Consider the following 24740-nt stretch of genomic DNA (forward strand, 5'->3'; position numbering starts at 1 on the left):
GTGCTAGCTGTTGGCTGGGGGCCTCAGTTCCCCTCCATGTGGGCCTCTCCACGGAGCTGTTTGAGTGTCCTCACAACATGGCGGCTGGCCAAGAGACCAAGGTGGATGCTTCAGTGTCTTTTATGACTTGGAAGCCACACAGCGTCACTTCCACTGTATTTAGTTGGTCACACCGGATCAGCCTTGATTCAGCATGGGAGGGGACTACACACAGGAGGGTATGAATAACAGGAGGCAGGGACCTCTGGGGACCATCCTAGAGGCTGGCCACCATACTGGTCTTCTTTCCCTCTAGCATGCTGCCTGCTTGCTCTACTCCAGCTTTTTTGCAAAGACCATTCCCTTTGCCAGACTCAATCTCTCCCCTCCCTTCCATCACCCCTTCAGCTTATCTTTGAGGTCTCAGCAGGAATCAGCCATGGCTTTGTGGGGCCCAAAGCTTATATACTTAAGGGGCCCTCTTCAAGATCAAAAAGACAAAACCAGCTTGCTTCTGCAAACTTTCCTAATCACATGACCATTGCTAGGGCCCATCCTAGGGCCTCGGGAGGTGCCTGTGCGAACAGGGGGCCCTGAAACTTCATCTTCACCAGGATCACAATGAATTCTCTTCACTTCCTCAAGAAGCTCGGCCCAATCTCTAGGCTGAGTAACCTCCATTGCTTCAGTCTCCCTGCATGTCACCTGTATAATTAGGCATTTAACATCTCCTTTGGCCACCAGGGACCAGGTCTTATTCAAAAACTCTTTTTATGTACTTGCTGTCAGAGAATGATCTAAATGCATGGACACAATAGAGAACCAGGGCCAGATAAGGTCCGTGCCATCCTGTAATCTATGTTCTGGTGGGAGATAAAAGGGAAATAAATATATAATAAGAAAAAATTTAAAAGATAACTTCAGCTAGAGACGGGTGCAATGGAGAAAGTGAACCAGGGCAATGAGAGATCAAAGACAGCCTCTCTGAGACCAGGATGATGAGAGGGAAGATCCAGGGAGATAAGTGTTCCTGGCAGGGGGAACTGCAAGTGCAAAGGCCCCCGAGGCAAAAAGAAGACTTCCGTGTTTAAGATGGAGGAGAGAGGCCAGTGCGCCTGGAGCCTAGTGACCGGGGGAGCAAGGGGCAATGAGGACAGAGGGGCAGGTAAAGGACAGACCAGGTAAGACTTTGCAGAATAAGCAAGAAGTCTGGATTTTATTTTTATCAACGTAAAATTCACGTACCCTAAAAGTAATCATTGTAAAGCATACAATTCAGTGGCATTTAGTATCTTCACAATGTTGTGCAACCATCACTTCTGCCTAATTCTGGGTTTTATTCTAAGTCAGTGAGACACCACTGGAGAGTTCTGAGCAAGGGGTTTGAGCAGTGTTACCATGTGCTCATCCCAGAGGCATCCCATCCAAGGCCACACGTGGGAAGGCAAGGTGTGTTTCCACCAGAATTTCCCCAGGCTGCGTCCTCCTTCCCTTTCTGGAAACAAGACTTGCCCCAAGACATCTGATTCCCTTTTCCTTCAAACTCTTCCTTCTCTGCTCTTCAGAGCAAGCTAGCTAAGGTGGGGGGATGGCAGAAGATGGGAAGGAGGGAGGAAGATGGGCATTTAATTTCCAGCTTCCAATGTCAAAAGGCAATTTCATGCCTGCTGCTGTGATTAGGCCAGCAGAAGGGACCAAGGCTGGCAGCTAATGGGGGACTGGCTCCTGAGGATTCAGAGTTCCTGATTTTTTTCCCTCAAAGGGACAAGAATTTCTAGTGGTGTTCAACCCTGCCTTCCACTCCAGTGATGCGCCTCAGAGCCTTGGGTCATGGACCATGGTGTTAGTGGAGAGGATACCAATTTGTCATAGACCACAGCCTTAACTCTGTTCCCAGCAGCCTCTGATTGTCTGAACCATTGCTGGGGCCACAGGTCCCATTCTTTCCGTCTCATGGAGGGTAAATGTGCAGGCTGCCCGGGTCTGAATCCTGCCGCTGCCACTTGCCAGCCACACAACCTTGGGCAAGTGCTCTAATTTCTCCATGCCTCAGCCTCCTCACCAGGAAATAGGGACACAAACAGCCCCTGCCTTGTAGGGGTGATGTGAGGATTGAATGAGGTAATGCAGGCACACGGGGGACTTACATGAGAGATAATAAGCTGATGCGGGCACACAGTGGGCATGTGTGAGAGATAATTAGGTAATGTGGGCACCAATAGATGTTACGTCAGTGTGCGCTTAAAAAGAAAAGGCAAAAAGAACACAAGATAGAACCCAAAATGTTACCAGAGACTTTGAGGCTGGAAACCTAGACATTTATGTGAATTCAAGAGATTTTTGGAACCTAATTGGCAACCAGTTTAAACTTATTTTAAAAAACTCCGTGGCCCCCCAAAGCCATCTCTCTGCCAGGCAGATGCTGTGGTCAACCTGGGACCCAGGGCTTCAGACTGCCTGTCCTGAATCATTTCCACTCCAGTTGTAGAAGTCTACTGTTCTGGAATCTTTTCTGAAATATCTTTACTCTCCAGGTTTCCATGAGCTTGCTGAAAATGTCATGGAGTGTCTACTGTGTACTAAGCACATAGCAAAATAAACTCATCAGAAGCCTAAGAGGGAAGTATGTGTGTCCCATCGCACAGAGGAGCACACTGAGGCTCTGAGAGAGATGATCCTTTTGCCCACAGTTCCTCAGACAGTGAGCTTCCCAGCAGGACTTTGAACTACTGTTTTCTGCCCACCCTCACACCTTCCCAAATTTCCTTTCAGGCTTCAGGCAGGCTGGTCTGTCCACTCCAGTGGTCAGCCTGACAGGCAGAGGAAGCAGGAAGAGCTGACTGATGAGGAGAAAGAAATCATCAACAGGGTGATTGCTCGAGCTGAGAAAATGGAAGAGATGGAGCAGGAGCGAATCGGGTGAGGCTTAACACTTCCCATTCACCCCAGAGCCGCTGTGGCAGGAGGGTGTGCTGGGCTGGAGCAGGGCTTTGGCCTCAAACAGGGTGTGCTGGGCTGCCTCTGGGCTTTGCCATTTGTGACTTACAGGGCCACCTCCCCGCCCCACCCCCTTCCCCACTGGCAGACGCGGGATCTTTGTTGCGTGAGTTGGGAGAGTTGGGAGAAGAGAAAAGGGACTAGAGGAGAGAGTGGGCTGCGAGTGTGGAGGTTCTTGGCTGGGGGTGCATTGAAGAAGGGGCAGGGGGAGGGGTCTTGTGATAGGGAAAGAGGAGATGTCATTGGAGGCTGCAAGAAGGGGGTGGGTGTGAGCATCAGGTGTCTCAGCTAATCACAGCTGCATAGGGATGTGTTTTGGAGATGAGAGCCATGTAGGTGTCAGAAGGTACAGCTGAGGGCAAGGTTAGGAGGACAGAGAGTAGGTAAAAAAGAGTGTGTGAAAGACAGAGCATGTTTGAAATTAGTTACATAAGACAATCGGAGAAACCAGTCCTGTAACAGTCAGGCAGCGTGTGAGTGAGGAAGCAGAGGTTAACCTGATGGGTCCGGACTCCAAGAACCCGGGGTCCCATGCCAGCTCCCCACTTGCCTGCTGTGGATCTTGGGCATGTTGCTTGACCTCTCTGAGCCCCAGTTTGCTAACTGGCAGAATGGGGGAAATAACAGTAATTATCCTATAAGATTCTTGTAAGTGTTGAGATGACGCATGCACAGTTCCTGACCCAGGCTCTGGTGACAGTATGTGTTTAATAAATGGTAGGAAGGAGGGGAAAGTGGGGCTCAGAGGGCGGGGATAATGAAAACATGTTTGGGAGAGAAGCAAGGCTTATAAGAAGGATGTGTGAAGAATCGAAGAGAGTGACAAAATCAATGAGCAGGGACAGTACTGGAGAGCAAGGAGTGGCATGGGTGTGGGCTGGAGCTGGGGGACTGGGGAAAATGTGGGGCATCATCAGGGTGGGAGGAGTGACTGAGAGAAGGGAGTGAGGGTGTGTGTTTGGGGGGCTCTTGGTATAAATGGAGACTGGCTGCCGGGATACAGAGAGGCCACTGGAGTGGTCTTTCTAGACCCGAATATCAAACAGGAAATGGGAAGGCAGGATGCTGGGACACCGCCTCCACCCTATGCCCCTCCCCAAGTCCTTCTGCCAGGGGCAGCCATTGCCAACTGCTTACGGCGGATTTGGGTACCGAGGTGCCCACTGATCTCCCTACCCAGACACTCAGCCAGGGGTTAACGAGGTTCTTGGACGGAAAATGATGCTCTGGGGATGCAGGAAGTGGATGCCTTTGATTTGAGCCTCTGCAGATAATTGCACTCAGGGCAGGCTGGGGAAATCGGAGGTGTTGTTGACAAGTGAAAAATACCTGCCACAGGATGTGTCAGCTTCACACTTGACCCTCTGTCAGCGTCCTCAGGTGGTCACCGAGGGGATGGGTCTGAGAGGCTTGCTTATGGGGTTAGGTTTTTACTTTGCTTTGCTTTTTAAAAGGTATCTCAGGAGTGGGAAGTTCTCCAGACTGGCAGTGTGTGCATGTGTGTGTATGTGTGTGTGTCTTTATACAACGATGGGCCTCAGTCATGAGGGAAGGAAAGATACATATGTTAAAGGTAAACAGTGAAAGCAAGAACTCTGTTCAACCTTTTTCTTGCATGGCACTTATCACCAGCTATCACATTTTATATTTAGGTATTTTTACCGGTTTTGTTCACTGCCATATTCCCAAAGCCTGGTACATAATAGGTGCACAGCAAAATATTTGTTGAGTGAATGAATGAACATGGAAGATGAGGCTATCTCCCAACTTCTTTCTACATTGCCCGTAGCCAAGAGGCTTGGGGGTTTATAGTCTTATCCAGGGTCCAAATTCCCAGGGAAAATACTCTGACTGGCTTATGTCAGATACTATCCCTTGTCCAATCAACTGCAGCCAGGCGTGCCAAGCCCAGTTGTATCAACATGGCCACTAGGCTGCCTCTGGGGGTCAGGTTAAGGAGGTCCTTGTGGACTGAGCAGATCCCAGCTTAAATGATCTAGAACAGGGTAAATGAGGTCCCTGTTTTATCTTCAATGCCCTGCTGTATTCTCCCTACCAACCTAGTGACATGGTGGCAGAGCATTGTGGTTAAGAGCTGGGGTTGCAAAGTCAGGGAGACCTGGGTCCAAATTCCAGTTCTGCCACTTACCCGCTGCATGACCTTAGATAAGCCACTTTACCTCCCTGTGCCTCAGTTTCCTCATCTGCAAAATGGGGATAACATTATCACATGCATCTGAGTGAGTATTTAATTAGCATGCAAAGGATTATTGTGGTGCCTTGTACAAAGTACATGCTTAATAAATAGTGGCAATTATTTAATGGTGAGGTTTTTTGTTTTGTTTTTTTTTTTTTAATGAGAAAGCTGATTTTTGATACTAGCTGAAGCCTTTATTCCAGAAGTCTGCCCTGAGACTCCTGTTTGGCAAGTCCTGAAATTCCAGCAGCCCCTGGCTTCCCCTGAAGGAGATTTGAGAGGCTTCCAGGGGAGCTTGGGCCAAGTCTTTGGTGACAGAATGTCCCTTTGCTGAGACAGTGTGTTTTCTGCCTGGCTTCCCAGAGTGGGGAGGACAGTCCCGGACGATTCTGGCCGTGGTTGTTCCGCAGCGCCCTTCCTGTAGCCAGCCCTTGCTGGAAGCATCGCCAGAGGCAAACCCAATGCTATTTGTGTCTTATAAGCTCAAACCTGCCCCGATTCCTGTTCCACCCACACTTCCCTGGGAGGGATCAGAGAAGAGTCAGATGAAAGCCAAGTGAAACATCAGACATGGAGCCAAACTGAAAATGGGGGTGCTAACTGGGGCTCCCACTGCAGAACATGAGGATCTCAGTTAGTGAGCTCTTGGGACCTCAGTTTCCCCACCCATCAAATGACTCAGTCTCTTTCTCAGGATTCTTCCTGCTCAGAATCTACAGTATTTTGGGGGTGTCTGGTGAGGGTCCTCACACCCTATTGCTGGCTGTACCTCTCAGAGTAAATGAGCTCCTTCTATGTTAAAATCGCCAATGTAGCTGTGTCCCTTACTGGGTCCAGACATCAGCCTGGAACATGATGCTGAATGTTCTTTTCTATTACCTGAGTGAAAGCTATCTGGGAGAGTTATGAAATCACTGTTAATAAACATGATAAATAATCATCGTGATGGTTATGAAATCACTGTTAATAAGCATGATAAATAATCATCATGATGGATGCCATTTATTAAGCACTTACTATGTATGTGCCAAGCCTGTGTCTAAAAACTCCATATGAATTAACTCATTAACTGCTCCTCTCAACCCTGTCAAGTAAGCTATTCTTATCCCCATTTTGCAGGTGAGGAAACTGAAGCTTAGAGAGTTTAGGTCATTTGCCCAAGGTCATATGCAGGCAAGGTACACATCCCTATTTGGCTGACTCTCGGAACTATGCTCTTAAATGTCTGAGATGTTTTTCCTGAAGACGTGTTCCCAAATTCCTAGGCTCTGCAGAACATGGAAATTTTAATTACTCAGGTTTGGAGGGGACATTTTGAGAGCTGGAAGTTGAAACCCTTTCTGTGCTGGCCCAATTATTTTCAGCTCTTATTAACCTGTCTTTACCTTCCAAAGCTGCCAGAGCTAGTCTGCATGCTGCTGTGGTTCTGAGAGTTCCAGAAGAGAAATGCCCTCAGGCTTACCAGGAAGCGTTGCCTTCCTGGGGCAGTTTTGCAGGAGTTAGCTGTCCCAGGGAGCCCCAGGCCATGCGCAGCAACCCAGAGCAGCTTCATTCCATGGAGCTCATGTGCTTCTGCCAGGAGGAATCTAAATCTTCACTCACCACTCAGTTCACAACCCAGCTCTGTTCTCTTCAGCATCCTAGGAGGGAGAGAGGATGGCCAGAAGAGAAACTCATTAACCAACCTCATTTTGCCCCCACATTTCTTATATAAGTGCCAAGTGGGATTTCAGAGTTTATTTTGCATGCCCGACTGCTACAGATTTTCTATATTAGTTACGACACTTTGCTTACAAGAAAGGAAACTAATTTCAGCTGGGTTGTTTCGGTCATCTGTTGCAATATAACAAACCACCCAAAACTTTGTGGCTTAGAGCAAAACAATGTATTATTTTCATGATTTTATGGGTTAAGGATTCAGACAAAGCTCTGCTGGGCAGGTTTTCTGCTCCAGGGGACGTGGGCTGGGTTTGCTTACTCGGCTGCATTCAGCCAGTGATTGGGCTGGGCTGGAAGGTGCAAGAAAGCTTTACTCCCCTGTCTGTACCTTGGTGCTCTTCAGGTAGCCCCTCTCTTTGCATTTCATCCTTCCTTACTCATTGGTCTGGCCTGAGCTCCTTTACATGGCAGTTGGATCCCAAGGGAGCAAAGATAGGTGTTGCCCGGTCTCTTAACAGCTAGGTCTGGAACTGGCAGGGTATCACTTCCATCACTTTCTATTGAGGACAGGAAATAGATCCTATCTCCTTATGTGATAAATGGCATGTGCAGGCAGAGGAGGAAGGCATTATTGGTGGCTATCTTTATCCCATTATGTAGAAAGAGAAATTTAATATAAGGGTTCAGAGATATCTCCAGGGATCTGAGGACAAGAACACAGCCTGGCCTCATAAAAGGCTTACTTCTCATCCCACATATTAGAAAATATAGCCACGCTAGCTAGAGCCTCCCAGTTTTTATAGCTCTTCTTAGTCTAAATTCCAAATTCCTAGGGAAGGAACTCTGATTGACCTAGCTCGCCCTAGATGCCCACCCCTCATCCTATCAGCAGTGGCGAGAGGTGCCAGGCTAGATATGTGTGGCTGCTGAGCACTTCTCCTGAGCATAAAAGGGCCCCTTTGTGAGTTGCAAAGCCACACCTAGGTTACTCACAGGACTTTTAGAATGTATTAAGTTTGGAATTAGACATTTGCCTCCAAAATTGGTTTGCATTTCCACCTCTCTCCCTGGCATTGGTAAGGCCCTCTTTATCCTTATTATATTTCTCTCTGTCCAGAGCCTCTCAAAGGCATTTGCTCACATATCTTGCCTGTGAAGAGACTGGCAGCTGGGTGGCTTCCATTCGAGGTCAGCTTCCCTAAACAGATGGGCCCAAAAAAGTAATTAGGATTTGTCATTAACCTTGGCATCCAGACGCCGTGATGGAGGAGGAAGTCGGAGAGACTTGTTGTTGACAGGATCTGTCGCACCCCTATCACCTTCCCATCTTGATTGCACCTTCCCATGTGTTTTTGGCGTATATTTTTTCCAAAATATGGACAGAGGGAGAAGTGAGTAATAATGCCTGGAACTTGCTATGTCTAATTATCTAATTAGGCAGACACCTGTCCTATGGCTTGACAAGCCAACCATAAGCCAGGTCATACTCTTCTCTTTCTAAAGGAGGACTCTTCTCCCTCATTTAAACCTAAAGTCTTAAACATTCTATGGATGGGAGTCAGGGACTTGGGGGCATTCTGATATTATCAACATATTTACGCATGTGTCTATGTGCATTTTTTTCTCAAGAAACATAGATTTTATCAAGTTTGGGGGGACTCTGAACCCTCCAGTGTTGGGGATTATTGAGTAGTACACCTCAGTTTTCTCAGAGATTGGACCAGTGCTTTTTCCAATGTCCAGCTAGCCCTAATATGTTATAGAATCTGTTTTTATAAGATGAAAATATGATTGGGCATAGTGGCTCATGCCTGTAATCCCAGCACTTTGGAAGGCTGAGGCGGGTGGATCACTTGAGGCCAGGAGTTTGAGACTAGCCTGGCCAACATGGTGAAATCCCATCTCTACTAAAAATACAAAAATTAGCTGAGTGTGGTGGTGCATGCCTGTAATTCCGGCTACTCGGGAGGCTGAGGCACATGAATCATTTAACTCAGGAGGCAGAGGTGGCAGTGAGCCAAGATCGTGACACTGCACTCCAGCCTGGGTGACAGAGCGAGACTCCGTCTCAAAAAAAAAAAAAAAAAAAAAAGACATGCAACACATTAAGGAAAGTAACTTAACCCAGTCAAGACATTTGGGGGATTTTTCTTTTTTCATAGCAAAGCAAAGATTTTTTTACTTGGGTGGCTGAGGCAGGAGAATTGCTTGAGCCCAGGAAGCAGAGGTCACAGTGAGCCACCTAGATCATACCACTGCACTCCAGCCTGGGTGACAGAGCAAGACTGTCTAAAAAAAAAAAAAGATCAAAATAGAAGTTTTCTGGATTCCTTAATTAGCTCGATGCCTGCCATAAAAGAGAGAACAAATACATGTTGAATGAATAATGCATACTAAGTGAACCATAAACCCAACTAAGATGCTTATCAAATCACTTTACCCTTACGGCCTCCCTCATGGCCTCCCTGACCTCATCTGTAAAATGGGAAGTTGGACAGGATAGTCTTCAAATCCCTCTAGCCCAGGGCTTCTCAACTTCAGCACTATTTATGTTTCGGCACAGATAATTCTTTGTGTGGGGGCTGTTTTGTGCATTGTAGACTGTTCGGCAGCGTCTCTGGTCTCTACCCTCTAAGATGCCTGGTTTAACTCCCTACCCAATTGCAACAACTAAAAATGTCTCCAGACACTGCTCAGTGTCCCCAAGGAGCAAAGTCACCCACTGTTGAGAACCACTGCTCTAGCCCTTTTGTTGGTGGAGAAGGAATGGGAGATGAAATGGACTGTGATTTTTCTTGCAATAATGATCAACTTCTAGCAAAATAATCACAACAGACCACTCTTATTGGCATCATGTGCCAGCACTGTGCTCAGAGCTTTATGTAGACTCATTTATGTAATCTTCACAGGAATCCTATGCAATAGAACATATTACAATCATTCCCATTTCACAGATGAGGAAACTGAAGAACAGAGAGGTTTAGCAGCTTGCCTAGAGTCACACAGTTAATAAGTGGTGGGGACTGGGATTATGAATCCGGGCTGGCTGGCTGCAGAATTAGGCTCCTATTCTGCTATTCCATAGAGAAACAAACATTTATCTCCAAGCCCTGTGCTAGGAACTTTTAAATATCATATATTTCCTTTAATCCTCATAATGTCCTCACTGAGAGACAGACAGTCATTTCTGCTTTACAGCTGAGTAAACCGAAGCTCAGGGAAGTTAAGCCACTTGCCTAGAGGCACACAGCCTTTATGTGGCCAAGCCAGACTTTGAACTTGAATCTGTCTTTCCACTTTATCCTATTGCTTTTGGGGAGTACAGGTGGGAAAGGCAATTGATGGACGATTTCGGGGATTCAGAGAAGTCAATAATTACAGGGTATCTCAAACATTTATTGAAGTTAATTGATCGTTTCATATGTTTCTTCATTCAGTTGAACAGTTCATTCCTCTTTACCACAGTGACCCTTTTCCCCTTCAGGCCTCAGCACCACATTCTCCCAACTCTATTTTCCAAGACAGGAAAGGGCAGGGAGAAGGGTCAGAAAGAACCCCAACCATAAGCACTGACATGAAACAAAGATTTCATTCTTCTAGCATCTGGGCAGCTGGACCTAACTTCCAAATCCAGCTCTTCTACCCTTGAGCTGTGTACACTTGGGCAAGTGAGTTCCCATCTGTGTGCCTTGGTTTCCCCATCTGTAAAATGGGAGTGAATAATAGAGCTTCTCTCCCAGATTGTTGATGGCTTAAGGAAAACAATGCATATAGAGTACTTAGCATAGCACCTGGCACAGTAAGCACTCAGAAACAACAACCACAACTATTGCTGTTCCTGGCTTTGTCATGACACAGCACCTTGCCCAGCATGGACTGCACTAGCCCAGCTGAGCCCTCCAGTGGTCTTTCTCTCTTGGCTCCCTCGTCTCTGACTCTGAACCAAGGTGACCTCCTTCACCGAAGTGCTGAGGCCCAGGCAGGAATCCCATTCACCAATCCCTCAAGGAGACAGATTGAGATCTAGGGCTCCCCAGGTGGTGACAGTAACAAACAACAGGGAGAATTAATGAGTCTGAAATGCACATGCCCTGCATGCCAGCTTGTGCCTTCCTGATGGAGCAGCTCAGTCATTTAAGGACAGGTTCCTGAGAGACCCTGGCATTAGAGCCTCAGGCCAGCCCCCATCAGAGCAGCCATTTCCCCATTCACAGCAGATGGTCCAATTTTGACTTCAGAAAGTGCCAACTTTAATAAACTCAACAGTAATATCCCCCTACTTGGCAATTAGGGTGAGGTGAAGAGCGAGCAGGGATTCTGGAATTGATGGGTGGTGTGTGATGTGTGATGTGTGGTGTGTGGTGTGTGGTGTGTGTGTGTGTGAGAGAGAGAGAGAGAAAGACAGAAAGACAGAGAAAGAGGCAAAAATCAGAGAGAGACAGAGAGGGACAATATGACATCGTACCCACTTTCCCACTTTGCTGCGTTTTTCTGAATGGTGAAATCGTGGTCAACCACTGCTTCTAAAGGCAGCTGCTCTGGCTCCATCCCATCAGTTGGTGGAACCCCAGCTTTTAGCCATTTCCTCTGCTGATTCAGAGATTGGCATATAAACCCATCACTGGGGCAAGCAGGGTGCAGGATGTCTCTCCCAGGCTCTGCTGCACACCACATGAAGCCTACTTTCTGGTACAATTGTACATCCATTAACCTTTTCCTCGACATTCATCAGGATGTTGCAGCGGTACAGGAAAGCTCAAAAGTAGTTACTTGAACGTTTCTGAGGTCAGTTGGGGCTTTTTACGGGAGGCTGAGCATCAGAAATAAGCAGAGGTCAGTCCTCCACTGGGCTTATGACCTTACTCAAAGAAGGCAGCGATTGGATCTGATCTCTCTGTAAGAGCACAGTGTGTACAGACATGCATGTAAAAGTGTATTCTTGCATGTAGGTTCTGATCATACATGTGCGTGTGTGGTGTGTGTGTGTGTGTGTGTGTGTGTGTGTGTGTACTCATAGCCGTATGTACACATGCCTCTACAGGCATGCCTGTGGGTATACATGTGTGGGTGCATGTGTCATCTGTGTGTTTGTGTGTTTAGAGATAGATAGGCACTTGAGTCCTATAAATTTCTAATCAATGTAGCCCCTTTAAAAGCTTTAGAAAGACAGATTTCACAGGCAGATGATAGCATCCTGGTTACCCAGAAAAAATGTGAGTACAGGGATGTATAAAAGCCACAAATTTCCAGAATAAATAACTAGCAGCAACCATTACTGAATAGTTACCATGTTCCAGGCATTTTACAAACACTATCTCATTTTATCTTTGCAACAATCCTAGGAGGTAAGGGCTTTGTTTTCCCTAATTTACAGATAAAGAAACTGAAGCTCAGAAAGGTTAAGGAGCTTTCCTGGGGTCACAGAGCTGGGAAGTGGCAAAGTCCAGATATGGGGCCGGGCAAGCTCACTCCAGAATTGGCACCCCAACCCCTGCGTCATAACTGCTTCCTACTAAATCCTGAAAGTGTGCACGTCTGCAGGGGTGTGTGTGTGTCTGTGTCTGTGTTGGAATGCCTGTGTATAGGGAGTCTACGCTTTCTTGGGGCTGCATGTAAACACCTGAAGAAAGTGACCGGAACCTCACAGAGTCAAAAACTTGGCTTGCCTGACATCCACAGCCAGTCAGGGAGGAATTGTTCTGCAGAGGAGAGCTAAAGTTGGATTCAGACCCAAATCAGGCTCTGGTGACTGATGGGGCAAAAATGTGGGCGTGGCAGGCAAAACAATGGCCTCCCCCAAAATGTTCACATCCCAATCCCTGGAGCTTGTGCATATGTTACCTCCAGTGGCAAAAGGGTCTTTGCAGATGTGATAGTTATGAATCTTGAGATGGGGAGATTATCCTGGATTATCCAGGTGGACCCCATAGGAAACAAGGGTTTCCTATGAGAGAGAACAGGAAGGTCAGAGTCACGGAGAGATTAAAAGATGCCCTACTGCTGGTTTTGAAAATGGAGGAAGGGGCCATGAGCCAAAGAATGCAGCTGATTTCTAGAAACTGGAAAAGGCCTGGGAACAGATTCTCTCCTAGAGCCCCCAGAAGGAATGAAGCCCTGTCAATGCCTCGACTTTAGCTTTGACCTCTACAGCTGTTAAGATAAATGTATATGGTCTAAGCCCCTAAGTTGCGATAATTCGTTCCAGCAGCCACAGAAAGCTAATACAGTGAGTGATTCCTTGAAACCTGCTGGCATGCAATGGCATTTTGTGGCCCTCCTTCTGATATGCTCTTTTACCACCACTGAGTTAGACCCATTTGGACCAGCCTTGTAGTTTCAAAAGACTTGCTCAACTCCATGTGTAGAGAAAGACCAGAAACCTGCCTGCTTCATTCTACCTGGAACAGCTGCAGCATCTGAAACTCTCACTGCACTGAGCCTCCCAAGGGCTCCATTCATTTGTCCAAGTGTTGTCTCTAAATGGGACTGGGCGTAGTGTCTCATACCTGTAATCCCAGCACTTTGGGAGGCTTTGGTGGGAGGATTGCTTGATTGAGCCCAGGAATTCAAGACGAGCCTGAGCAATATAGTGAGACCTCATCTCTCTATAAAAAATAATAGCTGGACATAGTGGCAAGCACCTAGAGTCACAACTACTTGAAAGGCTGAGGTGGGAAGATTGCTTGAGCCCAGGAGTTTGAGGCCGCAGTGAGCTATGATCAAGCCACTGCACTCCAGCCTGGGTGACAGAGCCAGATCCTGTCTCAAAAAAAGAAAAAAAAGACGGGCGGGTGTGAAGTTGGGTCTCCTCCACTGAAAGCCCTTGCATGCTGTCCCATCACTCTTCAACACAAGACCCTGCGTGGAGTGGTCCCTGCCATCTCTCCAGCTTCATCTCCCACCATTCAGCCTCCCAGCCATGCTGAGCACCTCTCACTTCCTTCGCACATGCTATTGCCTGGTTTCTCTGAGGACCCATCCTGACTGTTCCTGTCTCTCTCTTGTGAGTTCTCATAGCTGCTCATACTTGTCCTTCAGGGGACTTATGATGATTATGGCAATTTGCATGATTTTTTAAACAATGTCCGATCTCTCACTTGAACGCCAGCGCCATGAGGGCAGTGATCTTGTTTTGCTACCGCTGGATCCTCACTGTCTACTTGGCACATAGTAGGTGCTCTATACATGTTTGTCAAGTGAGTGAATAGCCCATCCACCTCCATTGGGATGGCAAGGCCAGACCACGTTGGGAACCTGCTTCCCACCACCTCCAGAGGCCATCCGTTGGTGCCCAGAGGAGGGGACATACTCCTGGTGCCTCTGGGAGCATCCTGGGAATTGGGATGTGCCCACCTGACTTCACTGAGTAACCAACAACTCACATGAAGCACCCAGCCTGGTGATGGATGTTCCCAGGATGTCAGGTGTGAGTAGTCATCATAAAGTTAATCAGGCATGTCAAGACATAGTAGTGAGTGTCAGCCACTTACAGGGTTCAGCTAATTGGGCACTTAATGTGAGAGAAAGGGATGGAGACATTAGATAGGTAAACAAAACCAGGCAGGCAAATAACACCAGGCAGCCAGTGCAGACAGGGTCTACTCTTAGTCATCAAGGGTCCTTCCATTTCAGAAAAAAGAAGGAGAAATCTCAATGTTTCTGTCTCAGGATCTGAGAATCCGGAGTGCTGCACATGAGAGGAAACTTGAGCTGCAGCTCATCTAACCCCTCTTATTAGAAGAGGTTTTTTCAAGGTCATTGACTGGAAAAGAGGTAGCATTCAAACCTGCGGCTTTCAACCATTGGCCACATGATCTTCAAAAATGCACTTTCATCTCTGATGTGAAAGTAATACATGTTCATTTTAAGAAAGTCAAGAAAGTATAGAGGAGTCCAGCTAGTTGGGTGCATTAAAGAGGGAAGTAAAAATTACCCATAACCCCTCACTGCCTGGTGATTATCACTGTGAATATCTTGGTGTGTTTCCTTCCTGATGTATATATACATATTTGAGTGCACACAATGGAGATACTGAGGTGAGCACATTTCAAACCCAAACTCACACCCTGTTGACAATCCTGCACTCTGGGTTTTTGCTTTTTTCCCACTTAACAGCAAGAAGAGTGTGTTTCCACGGGATGTGCCTCACCACCTCCTTTCCTATTTCTTAAAGTGTAGCCAGGAATTCACCAGCAGATTCAAACAGGGAGCCGCTTTAAAATGCGGGTTCCTAGGCCTCCCCTAACCCCGTAGAATTATTCTCTGAATATTGAACATTTTCCCCAGGTGATCTAGATAGACCACACATTTTGGGAACATTCCCCCCACACAGTGGCTCTCGACAGGACTTCATGCTTAAATACTGATATCCAGGCAGAATTAGATCCATAGCTGAGAAGGTTTAGAGTCAGGGCCGGGCACTGGCGTTTTTCTTAACGCTGGCTGATTGACATGCAGTGAGGGTAGAGAGCGTCTCCCATACACATCGAGGGCTTCCCTGCCAAGACTGGTAAAAACACGTCTTTCTTCTGGGGTGAAGATGCTGAAATGTTTTATGACCAGGATAAAGACCCACTTGTGACACATGGTCCACCATGATCCAATTTTGACTTGGCTTTTTGCAAAGTTTTATTTCCTAGTTTAAAGTCTTAAGCTGTTGGGGTCTTCCATGTTGTGGCTCCAGCATTTGAGCTGCAGGCAGGCTGCAGGAAGCTCCCTGCTCATTCTCAATCTTCTGAGGGAGAAGGAAGATCTGTGTGTCCCTACCTCACACGCATCCTCTTTATTGGTCTGTATTAAATTCATGGATAATGAGGGTCCCTGAGCTGAGACATCTGTGTGAGGATCTTAATTCTGTTGCCTTTCTGTGCCATTTGCTGCTGCTGATAGGAGCTAATGAGAAACTCCCTGAATAACGTGTGTTCATGAGGCCTTTTGGCATCCAGGAGTTAATGGTGAAAGGAGCAGGCACTAGGTGGGGAGGCTGCCGTGTGGGTTTGCAAGTGACGGGCAAGTCCACAGCCTTCATTTTCCAGGAAGAGGCAGAAAACCCTTTTAAGTTTCCTTAAAGCACACTGCGGTTTAGAATTGGATTTGTCCCACGCCCTCTTCCTGAGCTGCTTTGGCAAAGCTCGACATGAGGCAGGAGGCTGTGGGGATTCATGGAAAGCAAAGATGATTGACTGAAGCAGAGAACGAGATTCTAGCTGTGGCTGAGTGACCCAGGCAAGCGGCCCACTCTCTCTGTGCTCTGAGACCCCCCAATGGTAGAGTGAGAAGAACACAATCTATTTTCTGACTAAGGCAGTTGATGAAGGTGAAAATAGTTGGAAGCAACTGTGTATAAGAAAAATGTCCCCATGCAACTGCCGTCCCCCGCCTCCATGAGCCCACTTCGTTGTCTCATAAAATTTTATAATTCTATGGCATTGAAAGGCATCCTGACGTTTAACAGCTCTAGTCAACTTCAAACTGTTTTTTTTAAAACCCTGGAACCAACTTGTGAAAGGAAATCTAATTCAACAGTCCAAACAAACAAAAGAGATCAATGCAGACATGCTCTGTATGGAATGAGGTGTGGTAACCCCTCAAATTCTCTCCCACCATGCTGCCACAGAGGTTGGCCCCTGAATTGGCTCTATGAAACCCTCGGGGTACCATGAAGCACAGTTTGACAACCACCGATGCAATCCAATGCCTCCTATTTTCCAGATGAGGAAACTGAAGTCCAGAGAGGCAAAAGCCCAGCCTAAAATCAAGATTTGTCAACCGCATGTTGAGGGTTCTTTGAGGAAACACAGTGATCAAGCATTGGTTGGGTATCTTGTCCCAACCTCGGGCAGTGAGAGGTGGATGGGCTAGAACCAGCCAGGGTAACTGCATATGTGTAGCTTGGTGCTTGCTAATGATTCAGGGGCCCTTGGTGAGGGAAAAGCAGGGAAATCGAGCAGGGTGGAGGTTGGCCTGTTCAAGGTGATCCCCATGGCTGTACATGGCACGTGGCTGTGTGCACAGCAGCATGGTGTAGCAGCTGAGAACAGGGACTTGGGAGCTGACTGCCTGGGTCTGAGTCCCAGCTTTCACCACTTCTTAGCTGTGTAACTGGCATAAACCACTTAACCTTTCTGTGTCTCAGTTTTCTCATGTAGTAAATGGAAACAAAACGAATCCTTAGCTTCTAGTGTGACTGGAAGGAACCATTAAGAATATCCCTGGCCAGGCACGGTGGCTCACGCCTATAATCCCAATGCTTTGGGAAGCTAAGGCAAGAGGATCATTTGAGACCGTGAGTTTGAGACCAGCCTAAGCAATATAGTGAGACCCCATCTCTACAAAAAAAAATTTTTTTAAATTAGCCAGGCATGCGAGATCATACCACTGCACTCCAGCCTGGGCCACAGAGTGAGACTCTGTCCAAAAAAAAAAAAAAAAAAAAATTAGCCAGGCATGGTGGCGCATGCCTGTAGTCCCAGCTACTTGGGAGGCTCAGGCAGGAGGACTACTTGAAGTCAGGAGGTTAGTGCTGCAATAAGCTGTGATCACACCATTGCACTCTGGCCTGGGTGACAGAGCAAGGCCCTATCTCTAAAAATAATAGTAACACTACATAAATAAAATGAGAAAATAAAATTTAAATAAAAATCTGTGCCTGGCACATAGTAAGTGCTCAGTAAACACCAGCTACTATTATAACAGGAGTTCTGAGACCATGGACTGGCAGCTTGTTCCTGGTTCCTGCCCCCTCCCATCATCCTATAAAAATAACTTCTAGGGAAGATAGGGTGGGGGGGGGGAAAATGAGGAAGAATCGAGAAGAGCGTTCTGCCTTCAGCACTGTACATCATGCCTCCTCAAGCGGTTCTGTGCAATGTGGGTCACAGCGGAGGCTCCAGAGCCTGCAGGCTGCCTTTGGCTCTTCCTTGGGCAGGGCGGCACCTCTCTCGAATGGAACACAAAGGGAGAAGCTGCTATTTATAGCATTGTATCTCAGAGCACTCAGGGTGTGGCAGGAGTGACAAGGGCTGTGGGGAGAGTCAGCATTAGATGCCTGCCAGGCAGGGCTACCAGGGGCCCTTTGGGTGCTGTGATGCCCAAGTCCCTCCCATCGACTGTCCCCTGCCATGTATGTACACAGCTGGGATCCAGCCCATGGAGGGGTGGGTGGGGTCCAGCTCTATCTGGGTTCACTGGCTGTGTGTCTAGAGGGAGTCCTCATTTGAGGGATGAGCAAGGAGATGACTTCAAGCTGGTGGGAAGTGACCCCTCCCCCCTCAAAAAAAACCCGAAGTGGAAACAGGATGCCACAGTTGTCATTCAGTTGTGGTCTGAAACCAGTGGCATCATGTGGCACCACCTGGGAGCTTTCTAGAAATGTAGCACCTCAGGCCCCACCTCAGACCTGGTGTTTCAGAATCTGCATTTTATCAGATCCCCTGTCATCTGCGTGCACATTAAACTTAAGAAGTGCTAGGGTCATGCATATCAAACATGGGTTCTAGGGGGTTTTTGTTGTTGTTTTTTTGAGACAGAGTCTCATTCTGTCACCCAGGCTGGAGTGCAGTGGCGCAATCTCGGCTCCCTGCAACCTCCGCCTCCTGGGTCCAAGTGGTTCTCCTGCCTCAGCCTCTCGAGTAACTCGGACTACAGATGCGCACCACCAGGCCCAGCTAATTTTTTTGTATTTTTGGTAGAGATGGGGTTTCACCATGTTGGTCAGCCTGGTCTCGAACTCCTGGCCTCCGGTGATCCACCAACTTGGCCTCCCAAAGTGTTGGGATTACAGGCATGAGCCACCATGCCCAGTTATGGGTTCTAGTTTTGGCTCTGCCACTTCCTAGCTATGTGACCTTGGGTAAGTCATTTAACTTCCCTGTGCCACTTTCTTCACCTGTAAAATGGTATAAATAGTAGTGCCTCCCTCCTGGAAGTGGGTGGCAATGCACTTCATGCCATGCTAAGCATATAGTGAGTACCACCGAAATGTAAGCTGTTATTATGCATGACTTGACACTCAATGTGCTTACTTTTGCTAGATACATGTGTGGGGAGTGAGCTGCTGTCATTCATTCATTGATTCAACCAGCATATACAAATCCTCACTACAGCCTTGGCACTGATCCAGCACTGGGCACACAGCAGGGAACAGAACAGACAAGGTGCCTGGCCCCGGGGAACTCATAGCCCAGCAACAAACCAGAGATTGTTTCACAATCAGCTAATTACTTAATGCAGATAATCCCTGTAGTTCATTCCAAAGTTGACCAGTGCTATGAGGAAGTACCAGGTTGCTAGTAGAGTGAATAAAATTGGTAGTCAGAGGAGGCTCTCAAGAGGGAGTGCTATTCTAAAGAATGAGGACACTCAGGCCAGGTGCAGTGGCTCACGCCTATAATCCCAGCACTGTGGGAGGCCAAGGCAGGTGGATCACGAGGTCAGGAGATCAAGACCATCCTGGCCAACATGGTGAAACCCTGTCTCTACTAAAAATACAAAAATTAGCCCAGCATGGCAGTGTGTGCCTGTAGTCCCAGCTACTCAGGAGGCTGAGGCAGGAGAATTGCTTGAACCCGGGAGGCAGAGGTTGCAGTGAGCCCAGATCGCGCGACTGCACCCCAGCCTGGGTGACAGAGCAAGACTCTGTCAAAAAAAAAAAAAAAAGTGGATACTGTAGGCAGGGAAAATATAAAAGTGTGTGTGTATACAACAGAGAGAGACAGAGAGATCACAAATGTGTGTGTGTGTTACACAAGGAACTGAATGTGCTCTAATGCTGAGGCAGACAGAACTGAAACTGAAAGATCAGTGTAACTAGAGCAATGATTCCAAAGCCATTCTTGAGCATGCATCAGGATACCTTGGAGGACTTATAAAATACAGATTGCTGGATCTCTATCCAGCCAAATTAGAATCATTTAGCTTCCAGGACATTCATTTTCAAAGGGAAGTCTTCCTGCATTCTGTTCACCCTCTACCCTTTCCTTAAACTGTCTGCACTTGACAATTTCAGGGCAGAATTTCTAATTCAGTTGGGCTGGGGTGGAGCCCAAGAATTTGGTTGGGTCATTGAATGTCAGGAGAGGAGGGGGTCAAGGAAGACCCCCCCACCACGGGGTTTCTGGTTTGAGCAAGTATATAGATGGTGGTGACATTTCCCAAGACTGGGAAGCAGGTTTGCTGGAGCTGGAGATGGAGAGCAGCCAAGATGAAAAGTTGAGTTTGAAAGGGTAAGTTTGAGATGCCTGTGAAGACATCCAAGGAAAGGCATCATGGAGACAGATAAATAGATCTAAATAAATCTAGCGCTCAGAAGGCAGTTTCTGGGAGGAGGTGACAGGAGACAGAAAGGACTAGATAAGGTTCTTAATCCAAAGTCAGTAGAATAGATGGGATTTTGAGGGGTGTGGGAGGGGGGTCTTTGGTGTTCTGAAAATGCGTCAGAATTTTATGTGCATGTGCCTTTTCCTGAGGAAGAGTTCACAACTATCATCAGACGCACAACAGCGCATGACTCAAAGAAGGTGAAGACTATCAACCTGACACTGTGGGGTATGCTGGTGGTCCCCAGTCCTACAATGTCCTTATTTACCTTGTCTCTGCTTCCAGGCGCCTGGTGGACCGCCTAGAAAACATGAGGAAGAACGTGGCTGGAGATGGGGTGAACCGCTGCATACTGTGTGGAGAACAGCTGGGGATGCTGGGCTCTGCCTGTGTAGTATGTGAGGACTGTAAGAAGGTACCATCATCCTCTTCTCCCTTCTTCCCTGTGCAGAACCTGCAGAGGGGAAAGTCCTAGGCTCCAGCCGTAGGGGTCACTGAGTCTTGGGGGTGGAGCTTGGATCCTGAAGATCACTTGCCAGGATATGGCTTTTTTCTGGGTTGCTTCCATGCCCTACTGTCTTCCAAGGTAACCCTGATCCTGGTTCCTCCCTGGAAGCCACTCTGATCCTTCTGTCTCTTAGAGCTGAGCTCCATCCAGGGTGAACTAGGGAGCCTGTGGCAGGACATGAGCAATGATTGAGCCTGCAGGTATCCTGGTTGTACCTTAGCAAGTTACGTGTCAGTTTAAAGAGCATGCTAAGCACATGTTTATACTTGTGTGTATGTGGAATGCTTTCAGTTTTCTTGTATCCTGGGTTATGATACAAGAAACTTAGAAAGCCAAGTTAGAATCATTTAGCTTCCAAAGCATTTGTTCTCAAAGGGGAGTCTTCCTGAACTCTGTTCACCCTCTAACCTTTCCTTAAACTGTCTGCACTTGACAGTTTGGGAGCAGAGATACAACTGTCCTGGGGTCTGCCAGACTCCAAGAGTTCAGCTGAACAACCCAGCTGGAGACATCTATAATATCATCATCTCCAGCTTGATGTCACATTTGACATGTAGAATGAAATCTTGTGAAAAGTTTATTCTGAAAAACTTGCTAGTCAACTCGGTAGCGAGAATTTTGTGACCCATTAAGTTTTCTTAATTGTCTTAACTTCCAGGAAATTCAATAAAAAATATAGTATTCCATCACACAGCCATGGCATTTTCTCAGATAACTTTCTTCTCCTTAGGGAGTTAAACTTCTAGTCTTAGTCTAGGTTGTCTCAGGTCCATTTTGGAAATAAAGACGAAATAAATTAAGACACAAAATGGATATATGGTCATTCCTCTTTAGAAAAAAGTATGTCAGCGTTCTCCCCAGTGTGGATGATGAAAATTCAGATCCCACAGGGACTCTTAAAGAATTCCTTCATCCAGTGCTTGGGAATGACTCAAGTTCTTGTTATTGGAAATAAGACTCAAATTGGAGTTTTATTCTAACTGGCCTTGCTCATGGAAGGAAGTGTGAGAAATGGAGGCAAGTTCTTCCTGTTTATATCCACCAAGAGAGAGTGGGGGGCTACATTACCATGCCGTCCGTGAGCATGGCTCATCTGAGTGTGTTGGCTGTGTTTCGTCCACAGAACGTCTGCACCAAGTGCGGAGTGGAGACCAACAACCGCCTGCATTCTGTGTGGCTCTGCAAAATCTGCATTGAGCAGAGGGAGGTGAGTGCCCCTCCTTTCTTGGTCAGCTTAACAGATGCCTTAAGAGGTTTGTATGAAAGGACCCAGCTCAGCAGTGAACATTGACAGAACAACCTCAGGGTATTTGGATGAATTATTTTCTCCTCCTCTGCTTCTGTGAGTTTTTTTTCTTCCTTCTCATCTGCTCTTCTTCCCTCTCTGTTCATCGCCCTCTGGCCTCTGTTCTTCCTTTGACCCCATTTCTCACCTTATGGGTCTTCCTCTCCCAACATCTTTCCTTTCTCTCTCTCTATTCCATTTCTTATTTCCATTTTTTTCTTTCCTCACACTCTCCTCTTGTTTGAGCCCTTTTCTTCCTCTAATCCTTACTGCTTTTTTCTCCCCTTTCCTCATTTTGTTGTTTCTCATATCTTCACACCCTTTTCTCGGCAATTTCTCTTTACTTTGTCCCTCTTTCTTTCTCCCATGGCATCCTTCTCTTCCCCAGTTCTGCTTCTTACTCGTCTTACCCCAGTTAAGTCCTTTCTTCTTCTCCCAATTTCTTCATCCCCCACCCACTGCTGCAAAGTCCTGCCTTTGAGACCATGTTTCAATAACCATGTTCTCCTCAGTTTCTGTCAGGGGCCTGGCAGGAAAGCATTGGAACACTTCAGTAGGATAATCAAGGGCTTGAAGAAGGTGTTATTGACAAAGGTGCGGGCAGAGCTAAGAGGAATCAGCAAGGGTTGGCGAGTCACCCTAGCACCAGCAAAAAACAGAGTTGCTGTTTCCCCTTCTAAGACTGAAGAGATAGAGGAGGGAATGGTTACCAGACAGGAAGATAGGTGTAGCCTAACAGGAATGCAGTCACTGTCCAACTAGCAGTGGGTTGGGGGGAGCCAAGGAAATAAATACCATAGTCCCACCCTCCTCTTTGCTACAAACTCTTTATTTGCCCAGAGAACTCTTCAGCAATCCAAGCTTTCAAGAGGCTTTTTTGTAATCCCTGGTGCTCTCTTTGACCAAATAAACCCGAAGACAGAGGTCAAGGTTTATTTGGTGGAGTCCAGTTAGTGCAGTCCATACTGGTCAGCCTCCTGGGGCACAGAGCAGGGTGGAGAATGAATCTGATGGGGCAATGGAAGATGTTTCACACACCACCCTAGGTGTGCTGCTCTGTCCTCACCCACAGGGCCAGGGGAAAGGCCAGAGGTCTTGGGGAAGTTGTAGGTAGATCACCCTCTTTACAACCACCAGTGTAGTGGAGAGCATGCCACATTTAAGAGATGGAAGACTTGGAATTGAGCCCTTATTTTTCCATTCTCTGGCTGTGTACTGTTGGACCAGTCCTTAAGATTTTGGATATTCCCTATGCAGCCATAAAAAATGATGAGTTCATGTCCTTTGTAGGGACATGGATGACACTGGAAATCATCATTCTCAGTAAACTATCGCAAGGACAAAAAACCAAACACCGCATGTTCTCACTCATAGGTGGGAATTGAACAGTGAGAACACATGGACACAGGAAGGGGAACATCACACTCCGGGGACTGTTGTGGGGTGGGGGGATGGGGGAGGGATAGCATTAGGAGATATACCTAATGCTAAATGACGAGTTAATGGGTGCAGAATACCAACATGGCACATGTGTACATATGTAACAAACCTGCACATTGTGCACATGTACCCTAAAACTTAAAGCATAATAATAATAATAAAATAAAATAAAATAAAAGATTTTGGATATTCCACTTCCTCCATCCAAACTCCACTTTCTTCATGGGTAAACTCAAGCCCTTTCTACTGAGTTTTCAGGGTGGATGGGCTGAATAAATATGAATTGTGCAGGGCTCTGTAGTAATAAGAAAAGTGTGCTGGCTATTGTGTCAGTGTGCTTTGGATGAGGAGGAAAGATAAAAATGGGCACTCATGAAGGTAAGAGCAACAGTGCTTGGCTGCCACATCTTCAATCCCTGTCTCTCCTCCCCCAGGTGTGGAAGCGTTCTGGAGCATGGTTCTTCAAAGGCTTCCCCAAACAGGTCCTCCCACAGCCTATGCCTATAAAGAAGACCAAGCCCCAGCAGCCTGTCAGTGAGCCTGCTGCCCCTGAACAGCCTGCTCCTGAGCCCAAGCACCCTGCCCGGGCTCTAGCTCGAGGTAGGACAAAACAGGTGCTTCTTTCAGGACCAAGGACAGATCTTAGCCAACTGGTCTACCTGAGGGTGGCCTGACATCATGTCTGTGTTTCCACCCAGTTGTTGCACGGTCAGCTTCTGGACTTGGGTCTAGGACTCCTATATCTCCTTCATAGTTCACCATAAATCCTTATCAAGAAGGTAGTGCAGGGAACTCTCCAGCAACGCCAAGCTGCCCAGAGGCTTCGTTGTCATCCCTGGTGGAATATCTAGTGTACAAGTGGTAGGAATTAAAATTAGGAACTGAGAGAGACTTTTCACCACCAAGATCATACTGGAGCCTGGGAGAATACTCAGCTTGCTGAGAAGGCCTTCCTGGACCCTGATATTTCTCCTACTATCCATAAGCAAGTCTGATTTGGACTAATTAAAAGTGAAAGATGAATAGAAGGAAATCAGTAAAAGAAAATTACTGCTACTAAATTGCTACTATTGACATTATCACTATTATCCAAGTATTATGATTAATTATTAAAATGATTAAGAGGGAGAAGCAAAACAGTAAAAATTTTAAAAAGCAACCATAGTAAAAATACATTTTAGTTGGACCAGACCACTAGGACTGACCAGATAAAGCCCTTGCGATAATTTCAACTGATGCTAAGTGATAAAATCTGGACTAAATTACAATTCCAGACTGAGTGCAGGCGGTACTTCTGAAAGGAAGGGTACAGCGTTTTTCATAAGATAACTTATCAAGGCACTTAGCACAATGCCTGC

General features: G+C 46.9%; 1 protein-coding gene across 4 annotated transcripts in view; it reads left to right on the forward strand.

Moving 5' to 3' along the window:
- Nucleotides 1-24740, forward strand: part of RPH3A (rabphilin 3A) — a 322955-nt gene that overhangs the window by 266080 nt on the left and 32135 nt on the right. For all 4 annotated transcript variants that reach the window (XM_030821441.1, XM_030821440.1, XM_030821442.1 and 1 more), the window contains exons 5-8: nucleotides 2752-2898; nucleotides 20435-20564; nucleotides 21781-21864; nucleotides 23817-23982. In XM_030821441.1, the coding sequence (XP_030677301.1) occupies nucleotides 2752-2898; nucleotides 20435-20564; nucleotides 21781-21864; nucleotides 23817-23982 (527 nt within the window). The remainder of the gene's footprint in view (nucleotides 1-2751; nucleotides 2899-20434; nucleotides 20565-21780; nucleotides 21865-23816; nucleotides 23983-24740) is intronic.

Source organism: Nomascus leucogenys, chromosome 10 (assembly GCF_006542625.1).
Source record: "Nomascus leucogenys isolate Asia chromosome 10, Asia_NLE_v1, whole genome shotgun sequence".
NCBI classification, from domain to species: Eukaryota; Metazoa; Chordata; class Mammalia; order Primates; family Hylobatidae; genus Nomascus; species Nomascus leucogenys.